Source organism: Mus pahari, chromosome 9, assembly GCF_900095145.1.
Source record: "Mus pahari chromosome 9, PAHARI_EIJ_v1.1, whole genome shotgun sequence".
NCBI classification, from domain to species: domain Eukaryota; kingdom Metazoa; phylum Chordata; class Mammalia; order Rodentia; family Muridae; genus Mus; species Mus pahari.
In genome coordinates this window covers 7,113,537-7,133,151 of record NC_034598.1, presented here as the reverse complement: position 1 = coordinate 7,133,151, position 19,615 = coordinate 7,113,537, and the positions used below count along the sequence as shown (strand labels likewise).

General features: G+C 42.8%; 1 protein-coding gene across 1 annotated transcript in view; it reads left to right on the top strand.

Annotated features, from left to right (window-relative positions):
- Cdc40 (cell division cycle 40) overlaps positions 1–19,615 on the top strand; it is a 52,469-nt gene that overhangs the window by 5,705 nt on the left and 27,149 nt on the right. The window contains exon 2 of the mRNA XM_021204730.2: positions 10,910–10,996. Within this exon, the coding sequence (XP_021060389.1) occupies positions 10,910–10,996 (87 nt within the window). The remainder of the gene's footprint in view (positions 1–10,909; positions 10,997–19,615) is intronic.

Sequence of the window (19,615 nt, the reverse complement as noted above, 5' to 3'; positions counted from 1 at the left end):
TTTTAGTCATTTCTAATTCCCAAGGGACAGATGTCATAAATTAATAGGAACTCGATGACAATGACTAAAATGTCTGATATTTTCACAGTTTACATAGTTTTTGTCATGCCTGATTTCTTACCTGTATACCAGAAGAAATGTGGAAAGGACCAATTTAGTCTCCAATTTAAGTCAACAGTTAACCTGTTTACATTTATTTGACCCTTCAGTTATTGCACTTTTACTTTCTGTGGCTGATTGAAATTGGGTAAGACTCCTTTGTAAGTCTGTGGTGATTGCACATGCATGCCTCGCTGGCCTTAGGCTCCTCCTGAGATCTAAGGTAGTTGTGGTGCTGCCCACAGTTATCTAGGTAAACCTTCAGTAACCACCTTTCTCTAGAGGGTTGTTCAGTTCATTCCGTAACCTCAGCCATAGTGACCATTGTTTATTGGTTGCCATTGTTGTTATTATAAAAGGTTGATTTTTTTTTTAATTGCACTATTTAAAAGTTGATGCTACACCATAGTCTATTCAAAATAATTAAAGTTTGGAATCTTCTCAATGCCCTTAATTGGGAGGCTCTGGCGACCCATGTATTAGCAGTGCTGCTAGCCGTCTCTGCCTTGTAAAGCCCAGCGAGGAGATAGGAAGTGCATTAGTCAGGTCTCTAGAGTCACAGAACTTATGGGTAGTCTCCACATAGTAAAGGAATTTATTGAGACTTACAGTCTGCAGTCCAAGGATCTAGCAGTTGCTCAGTCCCACATGGCAAGCAGGCAAAGGAGAGATAGACTCCCATCTTCCAATGTCCTTATATGGTCCCCAGTAGAAGGTGTAGCCCAGATTAAAGGTGTGTGCCACCACACATTTAATCCCAGATGACCTTGAGCTCGGAGATCCCCCTGTCTTAATCTGGAATCCATAGTCACTGTGTCTCAAGATCTCCATACCAAGATCCAGGTCAAAAACTTCTATCTCTCAGCCTCCAGATTAGGGTCACTGGTGAGCCTTCCAATTCTGGATTGTAGTTCATTCCAGATAGTTAAGTTGACAACCAGGAATAGCCACTACAGGAATCCAGGATTAGATCTATTTAGATAGCGTCTTCGAGGGGTTGACTATTAAGAGGTAATGGTATTTAAGTTTGGTTTTATTTAGTTTATGCAATGTTTTTTTCCTTCCAGTAATGGGTTTGACATTGTGTCCAGGCTCCAATGTCAGCTTTGATACACATAAGCAGAAGCAACTTTGGAGGAAAGGGTTTACTTTTGCATATAACAAATCATCACAAAACACACAGTGAAGGCAGGAACTCACACAGGGCAGGAACCTGGTGGCAGGAGCTGATGCAGAAGCCGTGGAAGGTGCAGTTCACGTGTTTTTCCTTGTGGCTTGCTCAGCCTGCCTTCTTACAGCACCCAGGACCCCCAGCCCAGGATGGCACCACCCATAGTGGGCTGGGCCTTCCCCCATTGATCCCTAATTAAGACAATGCCTTACAGCCTGATCTGGAGTTATTAACTCAACTGAGGCTCCCTTCTCTCTGATGACATTAGCTTGTGTCAAGTTGACATAAATCAGCACAGATATTAAATGAATTTATCCTTAGTTCTTCGAGCTTTTCAGCTCCCTCCCCTTAGAGTCCCACCCACACCCACCATCAGAAAGTGAGGTTCTACTTTCTCCCCCACTCAGCTCCCTTTCTGATCGGCTATGCGCTCGCTCTCTCTCTCTCTCTCTCTCTCTCTCTCTCTCTCTCTCTCTCTCTCTCTCTCTCTCTCTCTCTCTCTCTCTCTCTCTCTCTCAATTAACAGTGCTCTGGCTGCAACAGTGTCACTCCATTGATTGCCTGGCTTGATTCGGCTGGTCTGACGGGCTAGGCAGCTGGCCCTCTCAGAGCTCTGCACTGGGAGGGACCTTCCCAGAATAGACTAGAGGAGGAGCCATCTTGGATGGAGGATAGAGGGGTAGCGGTGAGAACTTCAAACAGGTCTCGAGGCCCACCTGACCTTCCTGCCCTGTGTGAGCTTATCCACAGCAGAGCAAGGAATGAGGTTTTGAGTGACAGAGGTGGCCAATGCTTAGCCTCTCAGGTCAGCGGTTCCAACATCCCATGTTCAGTAGAGACATTCAGTCACTAACTGATGTGCACACTGGATTGATCCTGTAATTTGCGGTTCCAACATCCCATGTTCAGTAGAGACATTCAGTCACTAACTGATGTGCACACCGGACTGATCCTGTAATTTGTTTGGCTTTGGATTATGGTTCCACCTGCCTGCTTCTCGCCCCTAACCTTCCTAGAAACTCTCAAAGAACTGGTAAGAATTCAGTCTGTTTCCTGTCTGGGAAGATTGCTGTCACTTGCAGCTAAGAGCCCTGACTAACACACCAGTTAGTATGCAAGCAATTTTTTTTTTTAAAGTGGAAGCTGATTTCCTACTTTGGTCTCATTTTTATTATTATTGTTGTTGTTTTACTTTATCTTTTTTTTTTTTTTTTTTTTTGGTTTTTCGAGACAGGGTTTCTCTGTATAGCCTTGGCTATCCTGGAACTCACTTTGTAGACCATGCTGAACTCGAACTCAGAAATCCGCCTGCCTCTGCCTCCCACGAGCTGGGATTAAAGGCGAACGCCACCACGCCTGGCTTACTTTATCTTTTTTAATGTTTGTGTTTGTTGTGTATATTCGTAGTGGGCAGGTTAGTGCACATTTAGAAGTTACAGGACAACTGTGGGAATGAGTTCTCTCCTACCTCATAGGTTCTTAGGGTCAAACTCAGGTAGGTCATCAGGCTCTCTTTCACCCTCTTGAGCCATGAGACTGCTTCGTCATATGGTTGCTTTAAACTCTTCCCCTGTGCCTTAGTTAGGGTTTCACTGCTGTAAGGAGACACCATGACCAAGGCAACTGTAATAAAGGCAAACATTTCATTGGGGCTGGCTTACAGTTTAGAGGTTTAGTACATTATCATCATGGTGGATAGTATGGCCACGTCCAGGCAGACATGGTACTGGAGAAGCTGACAGTTCTCCATCTTGATCCACGGGCAGCATACACAGTGCATAGATCTCCAAGCCCACCACCATAGCAACATACTTCCTCTAACAAGGCCACACCTAATAGTGCCACTCTCTGGGGCTACGGTGACCAGTTACATCCAAACTACCACACCCTGTTACTATTAGTTCTATTGGCATTAGTTCATTGGCATGAGTGACTTCATCTTGCTTAGAACTTAACTCACAGGAATGATAGGAAGATCATGTGAAATAGACTGGGAAAATAGCTCAGTAAAGTGCTTGCCTTACAAGGACCTCAGTTAGGGCCCCAGATAAATAAATACAAAGAAGCCCGGTGTAGTGGTGAACACTTATAATTAAGCACAGGGCTGATTGGGCAGTGAGAGACAGAAGGACCCCTGGGGCTCACTGGTTGGCTACCCCAGCCTACTGGTAAATTCTGAGCCAGTGCTGAGAAAAGAAACTGAAGGTTGCTTTCTGCCTCCCACCCCAAAGATTACATAAACAATGTATCTACTGCCCCAGCACTAACACCTTGGGATTGCTAAATTCCTTTTTGTGTGACATTTTCTTGTTATTACAAGCTATCTATCTGTTTATTATATAGGTTATTGTCTTTCTTTCCCACTAAAGGCAGGCAACTTTGTCTGTTTCTATAGCCCAGAACAGTGCCTGACACCACAACAGGCACACAGTTACCTGCTAAATGTGTTGCTGGACTGTCTTACCACCTTAACTGCACAAGTGACTCACATGATCACTTTTGATTGCCAGCATCTCGCCCATTATCCATACGTTGTTACCTCTAAGAGCCCTCTTTTCAGAAGATGCCAATGCTTCCAGCTGAGTCTTGGGTTCTGTCCCCTCTAGGATAACCATACCCTATCCCCTCGTTCTTTTTCCTTGACCTGAACTCATCATCCCACTACCCAGCATCCCTGGTGTTAGGATTCCAGAAATGCCGGCCACTGCACACTGCCTGTCTCCTGTTGTCCTTTCTCTTTTGCCACCTCTATTCCCTCTAGCACTGGGACTGTTTCTCTCCCTCTAGCACTGGGACTATTTTTGGCTTAGGTTTTTCTGAAGGGGGAATAAAACCATTGTATTCTGGAACTCCTTCCATCTGACAGCTCCTCTCCCGAGGTTTTATGGATGTGTGTTTGATCAGTGTGTTGGGGACTGGGGGGTAGGTATTGTTTTTTTCTTTGTGTTTTTGTTTTTTTAACTCTTGCTGTGTTGTTTTGCACTTCCTCATCCATAACAGTGCTCTAGGCATCTGCCCACCATGGTCCATCTCAGGGCTAGGATCACTCTGGCAGAGGATGTGCCAAATCCAGTGACTGTCAGTCAGCCTTATTCTGCATAACTTCTCTGTGGATTCACATGCTCCTTCATCTTTCTAATTTAACAAATATTATTGACATGTGCCTCCTGCCCTGCATTCTGCAAGGCAGTAAGGACATAAAATGTAAAGGCCATGAGCAATAAATAATGCACCAGAAATTCTGTGAAAAATAAAACATTCCATAAGACTTTAGGCAGAAAAAGACAGTTTTCGTTCCTGCAGCAAGAAGAGGGAATGGGTCAAGGGAAATGAGAAGGTGACTTATCACATTACAAAGGCAATGCCTGTGATGTGGGGCAGTAACAGTGCGGGATGCCCGTGATGTGGGGCAGTAACAGTGTGGGATGCCCGTGATGCGGGGCTTTATTGGTGCAAGAGGTAGAGAAAGCATCAAAGTACTTGCTGTTTGTTTTTATAAAAAGCTTCCATTAGTGTAATATGGCAGAAGTGTGTTTTGAACTCACTCAAATCCATACTGTCTCATTGAAAACAGACCTCTAAAATGATGATGATGATGATGACTATGATGATAATAATAATAGTAATAAATAATAAAAATAGCAATAACAATAATAATAGAAATAACAATGGTAAGATGAGATAAAATAGTAAAAATAATATAGAAACAAGCCAGAGTAAGACAAAACAAATGGGAAAAAGAAAAAAAAAAAGCACAGGAAACATACAGACCCAAGACACATAAGACACACCTTCACACACACATAAATCCCCTAAAAGTAAGATCAGAAACCACATATATATAAACAAAGCATTATGAGACAAGGGACCTTCAGAAATGCTATTGAGTTCACTTTGTGCTGGCCACCTCCTGTCAGGAGGGGGGCATATGTACATCAGTCCTGTGCAGACCTGAAAAGGCCCCTCGGGTTCTTGGCTGTCTGAGCAGTGTCAGGCATGGATTCCATTTCATAGAGTGGGTGATAATACCTAGCAGATAGTGTGGTTGGCTACCCCACAGCATTGCCACAGTGTTGCGCAGCTGTATCAGGCAGGCCACCATTGTAAATGGAAGGGTCAGTAGCTAGATTGGCATGTATCTTTCTCCACTGATAGTTTGCACTGCACCTGTCAGTACCGTGCACATTAGTCACCAGGGTGAAAGCTCTAGTCAGCAGCAGCTCCACTTCTCCCCGTCCAGTGGATTAGGTAGGTGTTGTCTTTAGCAGTAGGGCCTCACCATCTGTTTGTGGAGAGCAACCAATACCCTGAAGTTGTTTGGAGGTTTCCAGGAGGCCCCTTGCACCAACAACTTGGTTAGATGTAATTCGTTCCTGGCACTGGAGGTTTCATTTGGTGGCTAGAGATGTTTAGTTTTTTTTTTTTTTTTTTTTTTTAATGGCTACATCTATTTAGCTGTGAATTTTATGGTTTTTACTTTTTTGACAGCTGAGTAATATTCTATTGTGTAAATGTACTATTTTTTTTATCCATTCATCTGTTGTCAGTCATCTAGTCTGTTCCCAATTCTGGTTGTTTTTTTTTTTCTTTTCTTTTTTTTGTTTTGTTTTTGTTTTGTTTTATTTTTCCAGGCAGGGTTTCTCTGTGTAGCCCTGGCTGTCCTGGAACTCACTCTGTAGACCAGGCTGGCCTTGAACTCAGAAATCCGCCTGCCTCTGCCTCCCAAGTGCTGGGATTAAAGGCGTGCGCCACCACTGTCCCGCTAATTCTGGTTACTATGAATAGCAGCAATTAACATGGTTGAGCAAGGGTCGCTGCAGTAGTTGTAGAGTCCTTTGAGTATGTGTCCAGGAGTTGTACAGCTGGATCTTGAGGTAGCTAGATCCCCAGCCTCACAGGGACCTACCATGCCCGTTTCTATGGTGTTTGCACTCCCATCAGCAATGAGTATTTGCATCCTTGCCAGCAAGAGCTATTTGTTCTGTTGGTCTTGGCCATTCTGGCTGGTGAAGACGAAATCTCAGAGTAGTTTTGATTTGTATTTCCTTGATGACTAAGGATATTGAACATTTCTTTAAGTATATCTTACCCATTGTGTTTCCTCTTTTGAGGATTCTCTGTGTAGATCTGTACCCCAAGTTTTAATTGGCACTTCTTTATTCTTGATGCCCTCTTGAAGTCTCATTTATTAATTGTTGTCCTTAGAGCCCGTGCTGATGGGATTCTGTTCCCCACTTTCTTTTCCATCAGAGACAGTGTATCTGGTCTTACATTGAAGTGTTTGATACATTTGGAGGTGAGTTCTGTGCAGGATGATACGTATGGATTTATTTATATTTGTGTATAAGCAGCCATCCGTTTGACCAGTTGTTGAAGATGCTGCCTCTCCCCTCACCCCGTGTGTATTTCTGGCTTCTTTATCAAAAAACAAAAAACAAACAAAACAAAACAAAAAACCAGGTTTCTGGACAGGTGTCTTGGTATTGAATTTGATTACATTGATCAACGTGTTTCTGTTTCTCTCAGTGCTCTTTTTTTTATGTATTTATTTATTTTTTGGTTTTTTTGAGACAGGGTTTCTCTGTATAGTCCTGGTTGTCCTGAAACTCACTCTGTAGACCAGGCTGGCCTCAAACTCAGAAATCCGCCTGCCTCTGCCTCCCAAGGGCTGGGATTAAAGGCGTGCACCACCACCGCCCAGCTTTCAGTGCTCTTTTTAATACTATAGTTCTGTAGTATGATTTGAAATCAAGGATGGTGACACCTCCAACATCTCTTTTATTATTCAGAATTATTTTTAGCTATCGTGGGTATTTTGTGTTCCCATATGAAGCTGAAATTTGTCCTTTCAATTCTATGAAGAATTTGTGTTGGAATTTTGATGGGGATTGAGTTGAATCTGTAGATTGCTTCTGGTAGGACAGCCATTTTTACTATATTACTGCTACTACTCCATGAGTATGAGAGGTCTTTACATTCTCTGAAGTATCTTTAATGTCTTAGCGTTTAATTATACGTCTTTCACTGGCCAGGTTGGAGTTACCCCAAGATTTTTATTGAGGCTATTGTGAAAGTTATTGTTTCCCTGTTTTTTCCTCAGTCTGTGTCATTTGTATACAGAAAGACTATCTGATTTTTATGTGTCACTTTTGCATCCTGGTACTTTGCTGAAAGTGATACCAGCTATAGGCGTTTCCTGGTGGCAACTGAAGTATAAGTCCTTAGAGTCACATAAGTATACAATTATATTCTCTGCAACTAAAGGCACATTGACACCTCCCTTCCATTTGTGTCCCCTCGATCTGTTTTGGTCGTCTTCACTGCTCAGCCTAAGACCTCAGCACTGTACTGAGCAGGTATAGAGTGCACAGCCTTGTCTTATCCCTGATGTTACTGGGATTGCGTTGAGCTTCTCTCCTTTTAGGTTGATGCTGGCTATGGGCTTGCTGTAAATTGTCTTTATTAGGTTGAGGTCCCTTGCCTCCCTAACCTCTCCAGGACTTTTATCACAAGAGGGTGTTGGATTTTGTCAAAGGCCGTTTCCACGCTGAATGAGATGATGATGTGACTTTTGTCTTTTAGTCTGTTTGTGTGGTGGGTGACATCTATTAATTTACATGTGTTGAACCATCCTGCATTTCTGGGACAAAGCCTACTTAACCATGGTAGATGAACTTCTTAATATGTTCTTATATTTGGTTTGCAAGTACTTTACTGAGAATTTTTGCATCTGTGTTCATAAGGGAGATTAATCTGTTAGTCCCTTTCTTTGTTAGGTCTTTATGTGAGTTAGGTATCAGGGTGATTGTAGCCTCCTTAAAAGAATGTTTAGTGTTATCAGGATAAATGAAATAAGCCAGACACAGGTGGCCCACTACTGAACGTTCTCATGTGTGTGGAATCTATCTTAGAAAAGTTCAAAGAATCGAGGGTAGACTAAGTATTGCCAGGAACCAAGAGAGAGGAACATGTCAGTTCTGCGGGATGATTGAGCTCTGCAGACCTAGTGTGCAACATGGTTGACTATGGTTAATAACCTTGGATGGTGCACTCATAATTTTCTAGGAGAGTGGATTTTAAGTGTTTCCCCAGACCAAACAAATGAACAAAAATAGGAACTATTTAGGCAATGGAGATGTTAACTTGATGGTGGTGATCATTTTGCAATGCATAGATACATACATTAAAGCATCATATTGGCAAGTGGAGATGTTGCTCTGTGCTAGAGTATGTGCAAAGAATATGGGAACCAGCAGTGCAAGAAATGAAAATATTACATCGAACCCCTTAAATATCTTTAATTCTTGTCAATTTTACTTTAATAAAGCTGGAGAAAATTTTAAAAAAAGAGAGAGAAAGAGAATGTTTAGTGTTTTGGTTACTACATGTCGTGAGGAGTTTCTTTTCTGGTCCAGTCTATTTGGTGCTCTGTATGCTTTGAATGCCTGCATAGGTGCCTCCTCCTTCAGGTTAAGGACATTTCCTTCTGTGGTTTTGTTGAAAAGATTGCCTGTGCCTTTGACCTGTATTTCTATTCCTTACTCTAGTACTATCATTCATAATTTAGTCTCTGAGTGTTCCAGATTTCTTGGATATTTTGTGCCTGGATATTTTTTAGTTTAACATTTTCTTTGACCGAGGTGTCCGTTTCTTTTCTCTTGTCTTCAGTATCCGAGATTCTCCCATCTCCTGTCTTGTTGAGGCTTACCTCTGAGGTTTTAGGTTGACTTTCTAAGTTTTCCATTTCCAGTTTTACCTCAATTCAGGTTTTCTTTAGTGGTTCTGTGTCTGCTTTCATGTCTGCACTGTTTTCTTCCTTTCGTTCACGGCTTGTTTGTAGTTCCATGTATCTTATTAGTGGATTTAGTGCTCTCTTTAAGGACCTCAAGCATATTCGTAATAGCCGTTTTGAAGTTATGTCCTGTGCTTCAGCTGTACTGCATTTCTGAGGCATGTGTGGTGCGGTTGCTGGGCTCCGGCGCAGACATATTTTCCTCGCTGGCTTTGATTGTGTTTTAACTCTGATGACTACTCATCTGGGTTTGGAACGATTGTGATCCTAGGTTGATGTTGGCATATAATGATCAACACAGTAAGTAAATGGACAGACCAAAGAAAGACTAGTAAGAGCTGCCAGGGAAGAGGACCATGTAACTTACAAGTCAGCTCTGTTGGAATTCACCTGACTTTTCACTGGAGGTTGGGTGGGTGTTCCATTCCTTGTTTTCTGGGTTTTAGAGTGTGGTGGCTATAGAATGCCTGGTAGGTAGTGTTTCTGAGTTCCTTTCTAGTGGCCACTGTGGGTCCTGGGTAGAAGGTGTCTCTAGATATTGGGGGCTAACAAGAAGGAATGAGGATGGGTTAGCAGTGCGGGCTGAGAAGGTGCACTGGAGCTGAGAGGGAGCACTACAGGAGGGGAGCTAAGAGGGAACACTGCAGAAGGGGAGCTGAGAGTGTACACTGCAGGAGGAGGGGAGCTGAGAGGGAGCACTACAGGAGGGGAGCTAAGAGAAAGCATTGCAGGAGGGGAGCTGAGAGGGTGAACTGCAGGAGAAGGGGAGCTGAGAAGGGAGCACTCAGGAGGGGAGCTGAGAGGGAGCACTGCAGGAGGAGGGGAGCTGAGAAGGAGCACTGCAGGAGAAGGGGAGCTGAGAAGGGAGCACTACAGGAGGGGAGCTGAGAGGGAGCACTGCAGGAGGAGGGGAGCTGAGAGGGAGCACTGCAGGAAGAGGGGAGCTGAGAGAGAGCACTGCAGGAGGGGAGCTGAGAGGGAGTACTGTAGGAGGGGGAGAGCTGAGAGGGTGCACTGCAGGAGGAGTGAAGCTGAGAGGGAGCACTGCAGGAGGAGGGGAGCTGAGAGGGTGCACTGCAGGAGGGGAGCTGAGAGGGTGCACTGCAGGAGGGGAGCTGAGAGGGAACACTGCAGGAGGAGGGGAGCTGAGAGGGAGCACTACAGGAGGAGAGGGAGCACTGCAGGAGGAGGGGAGATGAGAGAGTGCACTGCAGGAAGAGGGAGCTGAGAAGGAACACTGCAGGAGGAGGGGAGATGAGAGGGTGCACTGCAGGAGGAGGGAGCTGAGAGGGAGCACTGCAGGAGGAGGGGAGCTGAGAGGGAGCACTGCAGGAGGAGGGGAGATGAGAGGGTGTACTGCAGGAGGAAGGCTGGGTCTCCAGGGAAGTTCAGCAGAGTTCCCTCTAAGCAGAGGTGGAGCAAGAGGAGGGGACACAGCAGGTGGTCTGCTCTGGGGCTGGGGTGAGATTGGGGGGGGGACACAGAAATCGAGTACAGGAAGGAGGGTGAACATGTCTACCCCAGGCTGCAGAGGACAGTGAGTCCCTAGAGAGTGCCTCTGGGTGTTGACATCTGACACAGTGATGACAGAGGAAGCTAGAACTCCTTACTTGAAGTGTTTGGGCAATTGTAACTTATTTAATCAATAAAGTTAGTATATTGAAAAAGGAAATATATATTTTATGTCTAAAATTATATATATTACATGTATGTTCTTTTACTCTCTGATTCTTATTAGTGCTGTGATACTAAAGTAATAGCTGTGAAATAAGTGTTTAGGTATTTAAATTGCTGATGTAGCTCCTAAAATATAGCAAATTTGTAACACTCATTTGGCTTTCTTTTAGGAAGATCTGGAGACTGGAGTTCACCTTGACCCTGCTGTCAAAGAAGTTCAGTATAATCCTACCTATGAGACCATGTTCGCTCCTGAGGTAAGAAAGCATGCCATGAGTTGTCCCTGATGTTGAGCATTTAAATTAGACAGCGGTAGATAAGTGGATGTTTGCTATGGCTATTCTTGGTTGTCAACTTGACTATGTCTGGAATGAACTACAATTCAGAACCGGAGACCCCACTCGTGATTCAGATATTGAAGCCGGAAGACACAGGGGTTTGGTCTGGATCTTGAGGTGGGAATGACACAAACTTCTGATCTGGATCAACAAACCTTTTAATGTAGATCTTGAGGCACACCTTTAGTCTGGGCCCTGCCTTCTGCTAACGGCCTACATAAGGACAGTGAAGGAAAGAAGGAAGGAAGGGGTTGCTCGGTTACTGCCTGCCTGCACTCACTTTGCCAGCACTGCCATTGGAGCCCACTTTTTTGGAAGACCACCCAAAACACCTACCCTCGAGGGACTGAGAAACTATGAGATTCTCAGACTGTCCGTCCCCAGCTGGCTATTGTTGGGTTAGTTGGTCTATAGCTTATAAGTCATTTCAGTATTCCATATATATGCATGTATTCCATAAATATATAGGTGTGTGTGTGTGCGCGCGCGCGCGCGCGCGTGCGTGCGCGTGCATACGTACGTACGTACGTACGTACATACATACATACATACATACATACATACATAGAGAGAGACAGAGAGAAAAAAAAGAAATTTCATAAGTTATGTGACTCTAGACACCCCTGACAGGATTGAATTTTTAAAATAGTTTCTCATGAAACTATACTACTATAAATTTTAGGAAATGTATCCTTCTAGTTTCTAAAGTCTAAATAGTTTTTATGAGAACCCTTTTTAAAAATCTACTGACTGTATATCTGCCTGCACGCAATGTCTGGTTGTACTGCCATGCCTTTGGAAAAAGGGACCTGGAAATACAGTTCTTCAGTATGAACTTGACAGCCTTCTCAGCATTGATAAGGGAATATTATAATTAACCACAAAGAAAAATGGTATAGTAACATTAGTATATAGCATATTCTGCAACAGCGGCAGCTTCCTCTCCAGTGTCATGCTCACATGCTGCTGGAAACAGTCGCTTCAGCAGCTGAAGGAAGTGGTCTGCTCTGGGATGTTCCCTTCTTTCTCTTGTTAATAAGTAACAGTGTAAACATTGGGAAGGAATGAGGAAAAAATTTCTCATGCCCACTTGAAGTCTTTGAGCACTGTCCATTAAGGAGGGGTTACTTAAAAATCAAAATGGAAAAGGCATTTGATTGACAAAAAGCTAGAAAATAGTCATTATAAGGCACACACCCCACCCCTGCCAAAAATGACTTGACTAGCAGAATCTTTAAGATGCATCGTAAAGGCAGATATGGGGAACTATAGCTTATTGTGTCTTGGTAGAAAAGGGGGTGCTTTTAGTAGTTTTCTTTGTGTAGCATTCAGACACGTCAGCCTCCCAGAGCAGTGTCATGCTTTCCCCTAGGTTCCCATGGCATCTGGACGGTTGCCATTGACATGTGTGGCATAGCTGGTGCTCTGCCGCTGGCATCAGACAGCCCTCCAGCTGTTGTTCAGAAGCCTGGTCCACTGGGGACTTGTGCACCCTATTCTATTGTCTCGGCCCTGCCCTCTAAGCTTTGCAAGCTGTCTGCTCTCACTGACTAATACCTCAGTTGGCCCCTGAAGGAGAGCGCTGGCATGTATGTGGCATAGAACATTTAAATGTTAGCTTATTTTCTACAGGATCTGCTTTTTCTGAGTTCTTATTATAATATTGCTGTATAATTATATTGTTTTAACTTTTAATCCAAAGACTAAATGTGAATTAATTGATTTTGTGATGATACTAGCAAGTCAATCATCTAGTCCTTATGTCGGTCCTTCTTCATCCAAGGAGCCTGCACTACCATGTAAGCTCACTCACATTAGGAACACCACTCGGGTTAGAGGTTAAGAAAGGAGTGATGCTTGGGAGCAGAACTACCAAGGAGGCACTCATCTGTGCTAGAGCAGGTGTGAGCTTTGTGCTTTATGACTGGACTCCAGATCACTTGGCAGTGTCTGGAAAGGTGTCACCAGGACCTGTGTCAGGTTCAATTCAAGTCCCTAAATGTCGAGGATCCACTGTTAGAAATGCTGTATAATCCCTGTCTTCAACCTAGTATTTGACAGAGGGTATGCTGTGTGTTATCTTAAACACTTAAAGACTAGACTGTCTCCTCTGGCCTCTAAATTATAGCTCACTTTCACAGGTTTAAGGAGACTACATCTAGTTGGAGAAACAGAGATATTTCTCTATAATATTCATATCTGAAGTGAACAATACTGCCCTGGATTAGACAGTGAAATTTGGAATGTGACTGTTTATTAGCAATTGTAAGACCTTGGATATTCTTAGTTTTGTTTTGTTTTCATAGTTAAAATAAAGGTAATGTCTACTTTATGCAGACATAAGAGCACATGAGTACATGCACAGTGTGACTGGCGCACAGTAGGTATTTAACAAGTGGGTGTCTGTGTTGTTTCTTTATAAATGGCATTGATGATGCAGGCTTTTATGGGAAGGATTATGGACAGAAAGAGGAGCCGGAGGTAGAGAGCTTCAGTCATAAACTGTTGATGTGAGCAGGGATAGAAAGCCAGAGTACTGCAAGGATTTGGGAGCCAAGGGGAGAGTGCTTTTAATAGATGGTAGATTAGTGAGATTCTTAAATGGAGCAGCGATACCATAAAAATTGATTTTTTTTAGGACAAGATGTCTGGTTTGGCTTGATTGGTAGAAAAAGTACAGAAAAAGAGACTAATGGGTGAGAAAAACTACCATCTTTATAATAGACATGTACAAACTGAGGTGATGACATACTGTTGCTCCTTTTGTACTTATTAAACCTATGAGGTAAGTGTGCTTCACCCCTTTTTTGAAGAATAAAAACCAAGTCTCTGGTTATTCTGCCACTAGGTGATATTTTTGGGGACTCGGGTCTAGATTACTATTAATTATCCATCAATAACTGGAAGAAGGATTTGAAAGCCCCTATGTAATCTGCATGATACAGTCCTGTGACTTTGCTAATTCTGAAAATTAACCAAATTGCTTATTTTGTAAAATATCAGTCCTCCATTTCAACCAATAACTTTTCCTAGATGGTCTGCCCATTGATACAGAATCATTTCCTCTAATTATCAACTAAGTTAAAAATATAATAGTGTTTTAGACCAGCAGCTTTCTTCCTTGAACTTGGTCCTTTTTTAGCTTCTTAGAGATAAGTCATTTGTTAGTTGTAAAGTATCTTTTATTCTCCAGATGTAATTGTCACTCAGGAGGCTTACTGCTGAATACATTCACCCTTTCTAGCTTTTTTCCTGAACTCTAGCCAGCTGGTTCAACTCAGCTGTTCTGGCCCAAACTCTTCTCCCAGCAGACCTATTCTAACTGGTTTCTCTTCCTGTGATGCTCTCTTACGTTGCCTCTTTCCTATCTGTTCTTGTGAGAGTTGGGGGTACCCTATCTCCGACTCATTCTTTCAAATCTTTCTCTGCTTCATCACTTTGTCTGCCCCTTGATTTTACTTTCAAACATGACTGCTTCCTTCTACAAGTTAACTTTACCTTTATTGTTTGGGATTAAAAGTGTGTGCTACAAGGCAAGGCCTGGGCCAAGTAGTGGGAGTGGGTGGGTAGGGGAGCAGAGGTGGGGGGACGGGTATAGGAAACTTTCGGGATAGCATTTGAAATGTAAATAAAGAAAATAATAATAAAAAAGTATTTTGAAGACAAAAAAAAAAAAAGAAAGTACTACTTTTGCAGAGAAATGGGTTCAGTTTCCAGCAGGCATGTTGTGTGGCTCACAACCACCTGTAATTCCAGTGGGTATTTTTACTCATACGTTTGCATACACACACACACACACACACACACACACACACACACACACAAGTACACACAATTTTAAAAACTGTTTTTTAAACAGTCCTTTCCCCTAGAGAAGGCATTTCAGAATAGAATATGGTGATGAAACCATACTGTATATAAGACAGTCATAAAACAGCTAAAGAATAAAAGCATTTATTTTTTTAAAAAAATAAAAAATAAAAAATAAAAGTGTGTGCTAAAGGTGTTTATTGCAGCCCAAGGGTATGTATTTAAGCCAGAGTGATTAAACGTATGTTGTTGTTGCTGGATCACACAGACCTAGAAGGTCTTTAGATGTGTTCCCTTGCAAAAGTAGCCACGTTGCTGGATTAAAATTCCTCTACAGTTAGTTTCTTTGAAATCATTTTGAATTCACTAGACTCAGGAACAATTCCCTACCCCTTAAACCAGCTATACTTTTAGGGGGAGTGAGAGAGAGAGAGAGAGAGAGAGAGAGAGAGAGAGAGAGAGAGAGAGAGAGAGAGAGAGAGAATTCAGAGAACAAATACTAGTTGCTATTAAAATAATCTATTATAAGAGCTGCTTAAATATTAATGCTTTAGAAATACTGTAGCTTCCCACTTCTGAGAAGATTGAGCCCGGGGTTGTCAGCAGCAGCAGTGAAGTGTTCTGTGTGAGTAACAGTCAGACTTCACTTACCTCTCACAGAATTATTCCGCCAAAAATACTGTCTGGATCTTTTTATGATTTGTGGAAATAATTCGGTAAATATATTCTTCTAGCTTTAAAATATGTTTATAAGTTTTAGACATTGATGACACCATGAATATTAACAATTAAGCAATAGCTACAATATTAGTTCTCACCACTGTGGGCTTTCCTTGTATATAAACTAATAGTTGTGGTTTCATGTAATCTATTTTTACCGGTGTACTTTTCTTAATTCCAATGATGTTGTGATACACTGCTGAGATATTGAGTCTCCTGAAGACTTCTGAGAATCTCAACTTCTGAGAACTTCTTTCTTTTTTGGTGATGGTGGTGGTGGTGGTGGTGGTGGTGGTGGTGGTGGTGGTGGTGGTGGTTTACTGAGGCAGGTTGAGGTTGTTTTTCTATATAGCTCTGGCTGTCCTGGAACTCTCTGTATTCCAGTCTGGCCTTGAACTCAGAGATCCAACTGTCTCTGCCTCCCACGTGCTGGGCTTAAAGAAGAGCACCGCTGCAGCCCAGCTCAGAACCTCTTCTTATAATAAGAGAGCTCTGTGACTTCTGTGAGCATCTTCACATTTTACAAATGTTTCTCCCACGCTACAGAAGTCACCACTTCACACAGCTCAAAAGGTCAGGCTACTTCTCCTAGAAGCCCTTGTCATCAGAAAGCTCCGCAGTGCTCTTGAGCACCTCACCCCTCCTCACTGACCAGTGCACGCACCCACGGGAGCCTGCTGCTTCTGCTGCTCACTCACTCTTCTCTCTGCTTTCGCTGGTTGATGGCTACTTTTGGTTGTCAACTTGACTACATCTGGAATTAACCAAAATCCAAGCAGCTGAGTACACCTGTTGGGGATTTTTTTTCTTGAGTAAATTATTTGAGGTGATGAGATCCACCTTTATCTGGTCCACACTGCCACAGACGGACCTCACTTGGGTCCCTGATCTGTGTGGAACTGGGTCTCTTGGTTGCAGGCGCGCAAGGATTCAGCGAATGAGTGACAGACAGTTCAAGAGAGTGTAAAACTGAATGTATTGATTAAAATCAACACCAGTGTTACATAGTACAGAGAACAAAGGGGCAGGATGTCACAGCAGGCAAAGTACACTGAAGTATCTGACACAGAACAGAGGGATGGCCTCAAAGGACTGACAGGAGCCAGGTCATGTTTGCAGTTTAGATAAAGCAGCTCTGCCTGGGGTCAGCTAAAGACAGGTAAGGGTTTCACACCCTAGATACAATTTGTGCTACTCCTTTGAGCCTTGTGAAAGCTAGCACCAGGGGGTTCAGCACTGGCAGACCTTCTCATGAAAAATACAATACCACCGCAACCCCCCTATTTCCTAGGCCTTGGTAAATACTTGCATATGAATGTAATTTTCACTGAATACCGAGCTCCTGGCTTTAAGGAATTTTTTAGGACTTTGGAACACTGGTGGACACTTTACCTATGGTAAAAATTCAATCTTTAGAGGCATTAGTAATACTGAGAGAGAGCATACACCATACTAACATGCGGATAGGGTTCGTGTATATAGATAATTGGAAATGCCAGGACTCCAGGAGGCTGAGTCTCCTTGAGACACTTTTTCCTCAGGACTCGTTCAAGTTTTGAGACCTGTTGTGAGTCACTACTAGAGTGGGCATGGCACCACACCTTCTCGTGGCAGCCTGGCTGAAGGACATAAAGAAGGAAGCTTCCTCTCAGCCTGTTTGGCCTTGCTCTGTGTCGTCCATTCTCTCACTAGCATTGCAGTCTACTTCTTTGGGATTCTGAAGTGTACTGAAGACCAGTTGAGACATCTAGTCTAGTGGAATAAACAGCTGTTGGATTCTTGGGCTTCCTGTCGGTAGACAACCATTGTTGAACTAGTTTGACCATAGCCTGTAAGCCATTCTAATAAACATATATAATAAATAATATACCTTAGAATATATATTCTAGATATATTCACTTGTGTTTTGTTCCTCTAGAAAACCCTGACTAATAAAACATGCAATTTTTTTAAACAACCTGGCTTTTTTTATTTTTATTTTTTAAGGATTTGTTTGTTTTTTATTTATATGAGTACACTGCAGCTGTCTTTAGACACACACTAGAAGAGTGCATTGGATCCCATTGCAGATGGTTGTGAGCCACCATGTGGTTGCTGGGAACTGAACTCAGGACCTCTAGAAGAGCAGTCAGTGCTCTTAACTGCAGAGCCATCTCTCCAGCCCTAAAACATGCAATTTTCAGTTCCACATACTTTTAAGATCATACAGTATTTGTCTTTCTGGTCCGGGCTTATCCCATTTAACAGAGTATCCTCTAGGTTAATCTGTGTTGCCACAAATGACATTTTTTAAGGTTTCATTGTTTTCTACTCTGCATATATACATTTTCTTCTTTTGTTTTGTTTGAGAGGGTAGTTAGATGGGGGTTTCACTGGGTGGCCCCAGCTGGCCAGAACTCACTACTTAGATCAGATAGGCCCCAAGCTTGTAATTTTTCTGCCTCTGCCTCCTGACTGCCTGACTTACTCACTTTTCTTTTTGCACATCCTCCTAGTCAATAGACACTTAAGATGATTCCACACTTTGACTATTGTACATAATCCTGCCATGGGCATGGACATAAACATGTCGTTCACTTCCTTTAGTTCGTACCCTGAAATAGCCTTGCTAGATCAAGTGACAGTTCTAGGTTTCAACTTTGATGACCCTCCGTGTTGTGCCCCATAGGATTGGGTACTAATGTACACTCCCTCCCACAACAGGCATGGATTACTTTCTCCCATCCTTACCAACGCTCACTGGCTTCTGTCTTTTTCTAACAAAGGTGTAGTGCTTCTTCGTTGAGATTTTAATGTAGGTCTCTCTGATTACTGATGGTGAACATTTTCCATCTACCTACTGGTTATGTCTCCTTTTTAAAATGGCTGTTACTATCCTTTATCTGTTCTCATTACTTGTTTTTTGCTATTGATCTGTTTGAAATCTCTCTATTTTGGTGATAGTAACCCCTTATCAGTATATGGTTTGCAACTATGAATAGTTTCTTGCTTGCATTTAAATATTATATAGGGAGATTACAATTGTAGCTAACTATAGTTTACTCCAATATAATTTTAACTGAAAACTTAATTCTCGTGGTTAACTAACTTGATATGTGAATATATTATATATTCATGTACAGATGCTCGCTGTGCTAGTATATTGGTATAAATTGCAATAAGTCACTTGAATGTGTTAGCTCTTAAACCTAGCATATAGGTTTGGTTTTCATCCGTGTGGCTGAAGTTTCTGATATAAGCAGTGTAAGGGAGGGGTTTCGGGTTTGGGGGTTTTGGGTTTTATGGGTGTTTTGCGTGCATATATGTTAGTGTACCCACTTATGAGTCTGGTACCAGTGGAGGTCAGAAGAGGGCATTGGGTTCCCTAGAACAGTGGTTAAAGAGAGCTGGGAGCCACCATATGGGTGCTGGGAATCGAACCCAGGTCCTCTGTAAGAGCACACAGTGTTCTTAACCACTGAGTCATTTCTCCAGCCCTCAGAATATATCTTTTTACTCATGATTTCAACTGGTTCCATGGTTGTTTGGTTCCATGAACTGGAGCAGAGCATGTGGTCCAAGGTTGTGTGGCAGAGAAACTTCCACATTGCATTGAGCCATGGCAAGGAGGGGACGCAGACAGATGCCAGGGCCAAAACACCCTCTAGAATCAGCCTGTGCCCAGTAACATTCTGCAGCTTGGTCCACCCGAGCAAGTTTCCAGAGCCCCCTAAGAGCACTGCCAGCTGGGTACCAAGTCCCCAACCAGGAGTCTTTGTTGGGGGAAGCCTGACAAACCTTAGCACTTCGCTACTAAAACTTGAAAAGAAAATTTGAAATTGCTTTCTATACTTTTATATACTTTTTTAAATGTCTACTCCAGAATTAAAAGAGTTGGATATTCACAGAGACGAGGACATCTGGGAAGCTTTTTCAGTAACGCGTAGACGTAGAACAGGATATCTCTCTCTCTCTCTCTCTCTCTCTCTCTCTCTCTCTCTCTCTCTCTCTCTCTCTCTCTCTCTCTCT